General features: G+C 43.3%; 1 protein-coding gene across 1 annotated transcript in view; it reads left to right on the top strand.

Annotated features, from left to right (window-relative positions):
* The first annotated feature begins 347 nt into the window (after positions 1 to 347).
* The window catches only part of LOC122806378 (glutathione S-transferase Mu 3-like), a 294,186-nt gene continuing 285,498 nt past the window's right edge, over positions 348 to 9,035 (top strand). Inside the window, exon 1 of the mRNA XM_044076732.1 lies at positions 348 to 521. Coding sequence (XP_043932667.1) covers positions 486 to 521 — 36 coding nt within the window. The 5' untranslated portion in view covers positions 348 to 485. The remainder of the gene's footprint in view (positions 522 to 9,035) is intronic.

Here is a 9,035-nt window from a genome sequence, read left to right as displayed (position 1 = left end):
AATATTTGTTTGTGTGTAAATAATTCACACCTCTCAACTGTCCTGATTTCTACCCCATATTTTGGTCTGTTCCTCATACAATTTGTGGATTTCTGGTAAATTATTAAAAACTAAAAATGACAGACATCGGAGTTTTATTACCTTCAGAAAATGCATATTTAAAATGGGTTCCTATTGGGACATTGCCCAGACTCTGTGCGCACACGCACACACCTTTTTAAAGCCTGACAGATAAAGGAAGAGACTCCTCACAGCCACTTAAACTTTAGGTGTATTTTAAATACGCATTCATTCTGGGATCCTATCAGCAGTGTCCACAGTTTCTTACGGTGACGTAAATTTTATTCACGACAGTAATTGGTTGTTTTGTAGCCAGTCGTGCCTAGTTCTACTGAAGGCGGTGAAGTCTTTGCATTGCCGGTTGAGTAGTAGTGTGCGGAGTATTGTTCTAAATACCTACAGTGTAAAATAGCAAAACAATCAAGATGGTGATGACGTTGGGTTATTGGAATATTCGTGGGGTATGTATCGAATATTGTTGAGAAGGCCGCAGTTCACGCTTGCTGTATTCAAATAAGGGGATTTAGAGAAAAAATATGTTCGGTATTAGTTTCACTGGGGTTATTTTTTTCTTTGCTTATAAGGGATTGTAAGTATGACCATGTGCACAGTAAAATAATGTGGCAAATGAGGAATCAAACGGTGTAATTGTTTTACTTGAACAGCTTTGTTTGCTTCGAATCTTGCCGTGTCAGAAACGCAAATGTATTGCATTGTGGTTGCTCTGGTGTAATGCCAGAGAAGGTGGGCAGTGAACGTACAAATAAATGTTTACGCAAACTGAATAACTCCACATTAAATTGGGCTCAGCCCTGAATTAGTACTTCGGTTTTATATGCCTCAACATGGACAACTCATTTGTCTGCTAACCGGCAGAACATACTGTTCCAAATACATTGCTTTTAGTTTCAGACCATGTGCATTGTCAGATTATTCTACGATGTTTTTACCTTTTTACTCTGGTATGGTATGTTAAGCAATTAACTCGACAGCATATTTAAGTACTGGCAATCAAAGTTGCTTCATTGTCCCTACGTAAAAGTTTATCCCCCACCGTTACTTTGTTTGCTGAACTGTGGGCGTGGAGTTTGACAGTACCGCTCTTTGTGATTGACAGCAACAGCGAGGTAAGCCTTGCCGTAAGGGGGTAGGAATAACCCCTTGGTGCTTGTATGGGCGTGGAATTCATGATTGATTCTACCTGTGGCTGCAAGTTTCATTTTGCACAGTGCAGCATGCAACAGCACAACTTGTAAAGTAACGAAACAAAGCTGTGTTCTGTGATGCTAAATGTCCTAGATCTTTTGTGACCCTTATCGAAATGTATAATGAACTGGTGCTTCATGCGTTCTGACTTGCCATTGAAAAAGTGTAGTACCTCGCAGAGTCGCAGGATGCCCAGTAGCAAATCCCACCCCTGCCCAAGCTCGCATGAATATTTATTTAGCTCCTGCCATACCGTTAGTTTTAGTGGCTTTACGTCTTTTCAGGCTTGTTGGCTGTTGGTGAAGCACCCACCAAGAGGAGAAAACGCTGAGAGAAGAAAGGAGCCACTTTTGAGATTTTAAGTATCTTTCCACTGTTTATTTGAAGTTTTTCTGCATAGCTGCCTAGTTTGAGCATTTTCTGGCTTGTTAAACTTGATTTCTGCATTAGTTGTATTTAGAGCACAACCAAAAGCTGCATACTGAATTTCCTGTTTGCACTTGGTTTTAAAATCGTTTTTTTTCTCAAAACTTGCATAATTTGTCTTTGACCTAGCACTCTTGTGTGGGGTCATTTACTGCACTGTTATAACTTGATATTACTTGTGAACCTCTACTATCTCTGAAAAAACAAACAAAAAAAACTTGCTTTTTTCCCACTTTTCTGAGATTTAAAGTTCAAGTTACAGGCTTGCTGTTCTTGAACTGCTTTGTAAGTTTCTGTGAGGCCATTTTTGCTTGGGCTAAAGGAAAGTCTCTAATCAGTGGCAGTGATAAACATTGAGCTGCTTCCCTGACGCCCGTGGGAGTGGTTACTGACTTGAAACTGTAGTTTTATTGGCCGTTTTGGGTCAATTCCTGGCTCTTTCCACCCCTGCAATCAAGCAAGCTTTAGAGTGCTTTAGCACGGAGTTGCCACTAGAGCAGCATCGGGCAGCGCTGGTTAAACTGTTTCTGGCTCCATAAAGTCTGTTCTTCATTTTTTCCCTTAGAACTGCTCTACTAGTAATCTAAACAGTATATTCCTTAACTAAAAAGGGCAGCACTTGTTTCTAAAAGCTTTTACTTTTCTTAAAAGCATCTTCTTTTCAGGTTTAGCACTTCTGTATTATACAAGTCCCTCACTAGCAACCCCCAGGAGTACCCACTTCCTTACTAAGTCCTCTCTTATTCAGTTACACCCCTAACTTCTAAATTTCTCTAGCATGTCGAAGGGCCAGATGCTGGCGTCCTCTCCTGTCCAGTTGGTGAATTTAGGAATATTGAGGCAATGTTACAATTGCCTCATGTACACTGACAACCCTCTCCTCCCACAACACAAATACTTGCGAGAGATGCAGCTATTTAGCCAAACTGGAAGGCTGAGCTCTCAACTCAGGACTGGCAAGACCAGACAGGAGGAGAAGGCAACTACACACACCACAAAACCAGTCTCACAAAGCTATCACAACAATGAATCAAACACATAAACACACAAAGTCATACTCGGAGGCTCTGAGCAAAAATTTACCTAAACAGCAGAGGCCTCCAAAGCAGACATCCAAGCAACTGCCACCTCATGACACAGCACAGGCAACACATAAACCACAAAATCAGTGTGCAAAGCAGTCACTGCCCTTAAGGCCAAATACAACACCAAACATACTTGTCATAGGTGACTCCATAGTCAGACACACTGACGTCCCACTCACCAGGCTGAACAAGGAGAGAGTCACAGTAAGCTGCCTATCGGGCACTAGAATCCACCACATAACACAAGCACTCGGGTCACTCCACAGCAAGTACAAATATGACATAGTCATTGTCCATGCTGGTGTGAGCGACCTGAGACGTACCTCCCTGGACTACATGAAAAGAGACATAGAGGAGCTCTCTGATTATGTAGCCCAGGCAGGTATGACCCTGACCCTGAGCAGTATCCTTCCTTCACCAAGAATGATGCCACAATATAGAGACAAGATGATCAGCTTTAACAATTGGCTTAATTTCTGGTGTCATTCAAAGGGGATCCATTGTCTGTCTGCCTGGGATGACATGCTTGACAAGCCACGCTGCTTCAAGGACGGCTTGCACCCGTCACCCTGGGATTCCCGATATTGGCTAAGGCTCTTGCCTCCCCATAGTGCCTTTTTAGGCAAGGCTCAAATTCTAAACCTACCACCCTAGAAAACAAAATGGGAAGAAACTAAGGGTAATGCTGCTCAATGCCAGAAGTCTAAATCTCAAAATGCATGCTTTCGAGGCCCTTCTCAGTATGGAGAACATCGATGTCTGTGCTGTGACTGAAACCTGGTTCAAGGCTCCTGAGAGCACCCCGCACTATCAGGTTTTACCTCCTATCATGCGTTCCGGCCCCAAAACCCGGACCACACCACAAAAGGAGGGGGTGTATCCATATTCATCAAGGATACCCACACCTCCAGGTTGGTGGCAACGCACGAAGCATCGGAAACCATCCAGGTGCAATTAACCATAGGCAAAACTGCTCTACAATTTGTAGCATGCTACAGGCCACCCTCTCAAACTCAGGAACCCCACACAGCCTTCCTGAAGACACTATATCTCCAAACACCATTATATTGGGTGACTTCAACTACCCGAATATAAACTGGGAACATTACTCAAGCCCCAACTTTCTAGCCCAAAGGTTCCTGGAGTTCATTAATTCAAATGCCATGGAACAACTAGTCACCGTTCCCACAAGAGGAGAAAATATACTAGATCTCATCACAAACATGGGGACAAAATCCTCATTGGTGAGATCAGATCACAAACTTATCTCACTGGAAATCCACATCCTGCCCCCACCCCAAACAAAAGAGACCACAGTGAAGAACTTCTCTAAAGCAAACTTCACACTACTCAAGACTGGTGTGGTATCCTTAAAGGCCCCCGAGCCAGTGGAAACCACAACCCAAGCTGCGGAAGCCCTTACAAATGCCTTCTATGAACACCTCCAGGACTGCATGGATCAGGCAATCCCTAATAAAACCAAGACTCTTTCCACCAAGGGCAAACGTCCAGTCTGGTGGACCCCAGCCATAAACTTTACAATAAGAGGAGAAAGCTGTTACATGATGGAGCAAAATCCATAAAAGAGAAGACACCCTTGATCATTATTAGTAAAAAAAAAAAATCCGAGCACTCATAAAATCATCCAAGGCCAAATTTGAGAGAAAAATTGCAATAGATTCATAAGGCCTTCTTCAGCTATGTCAGAAACCTGGGTGGAAACTCCCAGATATGTGCAGACTGAACCCACAGACATTGCCAACATACTGTCAGACAGTTTCAGTGCAAACTTCACCCCCCTCTCCCCCTCCAAAAGGAGAGAACTATCCCAGTGGAGTGTAGCCTCCCAGACATCTAAAATGCGCAGGTGAAAGCTGCTCTCTCTAAAGCTAAAAACACAGCATCAATGGGACCGGATGGTGTCCCCGGCTGTGTGCTACACGAACTCAACGAGGAACTAAACCCGCATATAAGGCAGCTGTTTAATCTTAGCCTTACCACAGGATACGTGCCCAAGGAGTGGCGTACGGCAACTGTGGTCCCACTCCACAAAGTCGGTACCTCTACGGACCCTGGAAATTACCGCCCCATAAGCTTAACAAGCTTGGTCTGCAAAGCTATGGAGAGGATCATAATGGAACTTGTAAACAAAGACATAGGGGACTTGCAGACATTGGACCCGACCCAGTTTGGCTTTGTCAAGGGCAGATCATGCCTTTTGAACTTGGTCGACTTCTTCGAAACAGTCACCAAGGCCATTGATGAGGGAAAGGCAGTCCATACAGCCTACCTTGACCTTGCAAAAGCTTTTGACACACTACCCCACTCGGGTATTATAGAGAAACTTACCAGCTTAAATGTAAACCCATATGTCACAAGATGGGTTGCAAACTGGCTAAAGGACAGAACCCACAGGGTTAGAGTTGCTGGCGCCATGTCAACTCCAAGCCGGTCACAAGTGGGGTCCCACAGGGCTCAGTCCTTGGCCCCCTGTTGTTCGGCATCTACTTCTCAGAAGTACAGGCAAACATAGGAGGACTATGGCTGACAAAGTTTGCAGATGACTGCAAACTGGGCGCCATAGTGGAAAGTACATCAGACACAGATATCCTTCAGAGGGGTCTCACGGAAACTGATAACTGGTGCCAGAGCCATGGCCTGAAGTGAAATGCCAAAAAATGTATAGCCATACCCTTCGGGGAAAACAAGGTAACCCCAAGCTACCATATAGGTGGCAATCCATTAAGCACAGAAGAGGTTATCAGGGACCTGGGGACCCAGGTTGACAGTGGCCTTTCTTTTGACACTCACATTGCTAAAGTGGTTAGAAAGACCTTCTACATTGCCCACCTGATCATGAAGGGATTCACATCCAGATCAAGTGAGGTCATTGTTCTCCTGTACTCTTCACTTATCAGACCAATGATAGAGTACAATGCCCCATTCGGGATGTATCTCACCCGACACCTGCAGCAATTGGAGAGACCCCAAAAGTTCCTCACCAAAAGGATAAGGGACTCCAAAATCTGTCATATGCTGCCAGACTGAAGAAACTCCAGCTCTATTCAGTCGCATACCGCCTGCTCAGAGGTGACCTGTGCCTGACATACAAGGCCATGTCCAACCCGGAATTAATGGACATGCTCCACCTCAAAAAATCCAAATCTACCAGATCCACTAGAGCAAGCGACTTAAACCGTAGCACGGATATAAATAGGACATGCTGGAGGGATAGATTTGTCACCCAGAGACTCCCTATGCTGTGGAATAGAATCCCAGTCCATGTGAGGCAGAGCACCTCGCTGGCTCTGTTCAAGAGAAATCTTGACCGGTGGGTGGGAGATAGTAGGTTTACCCCGGGAATCATCTGTGTCACTGCTGGACAGAGGCACAACAAACTAATGGGCACAGTATTTTTTAACATAAGGGGTGGCGTAAGCCACAAAACTTTGGGCTAGGCTTATAAATGCCTTAGGGCAGATAGCCTAGTATAAACCTATGATGATGTATGGCACGAAACTTTGCATGAAATATTACGTAACAATCATGTATGCCGCGAGGCACTACACTCTTACATGACAATGAAAATCAATATTTACACATGATCTATCGCACAAAACTTTTTGTTTTACCATACACTTAAGAACGTGTTTATCATATTAACACACTCTGTGCCAAACTATTATTCTTTAAACTTATTCTCTGCTTTTGAAATTCACATGTGCCTTCTGGAACATGTAAGACAGTACCAGGAGGATCACAAGGAAGAGCTGGGTTTCAGTGCGTATGCACAGTAGCTATGCAGGCAATTTTTACTTTTCAGTGTCAACGTTCAAATGAGTTTTATGTCATTCACAGCCATATAACAGTGTATTTCCGTATTATGCATGAAAGTATGACAGTATTGTTATGGTATATAAATGCCTATAAATGCAGAATTAGTAGCCTTACTAATAAAGTCGCGAACACAGGTTCCGAAGCTCAGAAAACAGAAACTTATCAAACTGACAGTTTACATCTACGACATTTACAACAGCATAAATCTCAAAACCTTCAAATCTAACATAGAATTTTCTACCAAACTTTGATTTTAATTTACAACATCTTGTCGGTATACCATGTTACCAGTTATTTCTAGAATGCTACAATCCACCTAGAAGCCTCAGAATCTCAACGGATTACTTGGGGAAAAACAAACTAAGTTATATAACCCGTATGGGAATGGTTTACTTCGCAATCATGTTTGGAAATGTGGAACATACTGTTAAAAAGGCAAAAATCAGCTTTACTCTTACTTTAATTCAGAAAAAAAAATGTATTTCTAGAAATTGCGATACTTGAATGATATTCAACTTTGCAACATTCTTTAGAACAACCCAACTGATGGTATTATCTAATTTTTGTAACTTATCAAATCAACTATTTCCTCAATATTGTGATCTGATAAAGAGAACTTATCAAACTTACTGCTTACAGGAGGGTATTAAGCAATAATAAAAATTCCAATCTATATCCGATATATTCGTCGTGCTAACGACAGTTTAATAACAGCAAAAGCAGTTCTGTCAGTCACAAAGTAATACACAAAAAAATAATAAAAATCCCAATGTATTCGTTGTAGTAGCGCCGGCGATGGGGTGGCGCTATAGCATGTTAACTGTCAATCAAAGTATACCACGCCCCAAGCTGCGCAGTACTGCCCACAAGGCACTACACTGTAATATAACCGTTTTAGTCAAACATGTAGAGCAAGTAATCGTACTGGTACCTTTAGTCAGGAAAATCTTAAACATGCAGAACAATAATGTTCATTGCATCCTACTGTTAAGTCAAATCATACAAATGCGCGCACACAATTCCTTGCACCGTAGCGTTAACTTTATTCAGGAAAAAACATTGCAAATATAGTCAGATCGTACAAATGCACACACAGAATTCGTGAAAACCATTACAAATGGGGTCCAGTCATAAAAATGCGCAGAAACATTTCATAAAACCACGTCAGCCAGTTTTTTTGTTCTAGTCCTGCCATCAAAATTTCAACCATTTGCACGGCCACCCAGTTCCTGCTCATGCGAATCCTGGTACTCTTTCATATGTCCAAGTAGGCACAGGAACAAGTCTTCATCCTGCTGGCTGTATTTCTTACACCACACAAACTCATAAGTGGCTGTCAACCATATGCCTGAGAGTTCCATTCATCTGCCTCAGTTGCTTCTTGCATCGGGACCACATGCCCTCCACAGCATTTGTATGTGCGCCATTCTGAGGGTCAGCAAAATTCTTACTGTGGTTTACAGTAAGGTGGGTGTACTTCATCCCGGACAGTTCAGGAATGCCCCAGTATGCAGCCCATTCATCAGACACTCACTGTCCCTGGTAAGACATGCTGTTAATTGGGATTAAAGTAGCTGCATCACTTTTGACAACAAAGGTCATGTACCCACTTTTCATAGTGCAGTTGTATGTGCCAAATATCCAACGGTCCATTTTGGCCAAGGCTCGACTGCAGTTATGTTTTACTTTCACAAGCAAACATTCATCGATCTGAACCTCCTTACCTGGGCCACCCAGCAGCATCGGGTCCTGCAGAAGTTTACAGCTGCAGACATCCCATAGGAGCTGATACCAGTCCAGCAGGGAGTTGCTGGAGACTGACAAGTGCTCTGCAAGTCCGCAGATGGGTAGCTTTCTTGACCACCAGTAGAGGATTTTGATCAGGGTATCCAGAGGCAGCTTGCTCTTATGGAAAAATGTGCCAGAAAGCATTCCTGTCTTGCTCCTACACTTTTTGGCAGTGCATCTCCAAGCGAAGGACGCTCTATGGCGAACCGGAGAGGCCCTAGAGCCACACAGGTGGCAGCTTCTCTCCTTGTGCACAATACCAGCCGACTGGAGGAATCCAGTGGCAGACAGCAGAGAAGATGTTATGCCGGACGGGTAGCTGTCATTGATTCTGTTCATGTCTGCGACGTCCGTGTGGCTAATGCTGAAATTAGCGAAGAGGTTTGCAATGGCATCCATACTTTTTTTTTTAGCTGAAGAGTGCATTGTGCTGTCCGGAGATTTATAAGGTGATAATTTTAATGTGTTTAAACATATTTTTTGTAGCATTGAGGGGTGTTAGTGTAAAAGTGTGACTGGGACCGCTTTATTGATTCTAACGTGTTAGGGGTGTTATTTCAAACGTGTTATGTTTTTAGCATACTCTACTATCCCCCTGCCAATCATGTATGTCATGCCCACGCCCACTCCACG

Source organism: Protopterus annectens, chromosome 7.part0, assembly GCF_019279795.1.
Source record: "Protopterus annectens isolate FY-2018-M chromosome 7.part0, PAN1.0, whole genome shotgun sequence".
NCBI lineage: Eukaryota > Metazoa > Chordata > Ceratodontiformes > Protopteridae > Protopterus > Protopterus annectens.
Note: the sequence above shows the minus strand (reverse complement) of the source record. Positions and strands in the feature narration are given on the sequence as shown.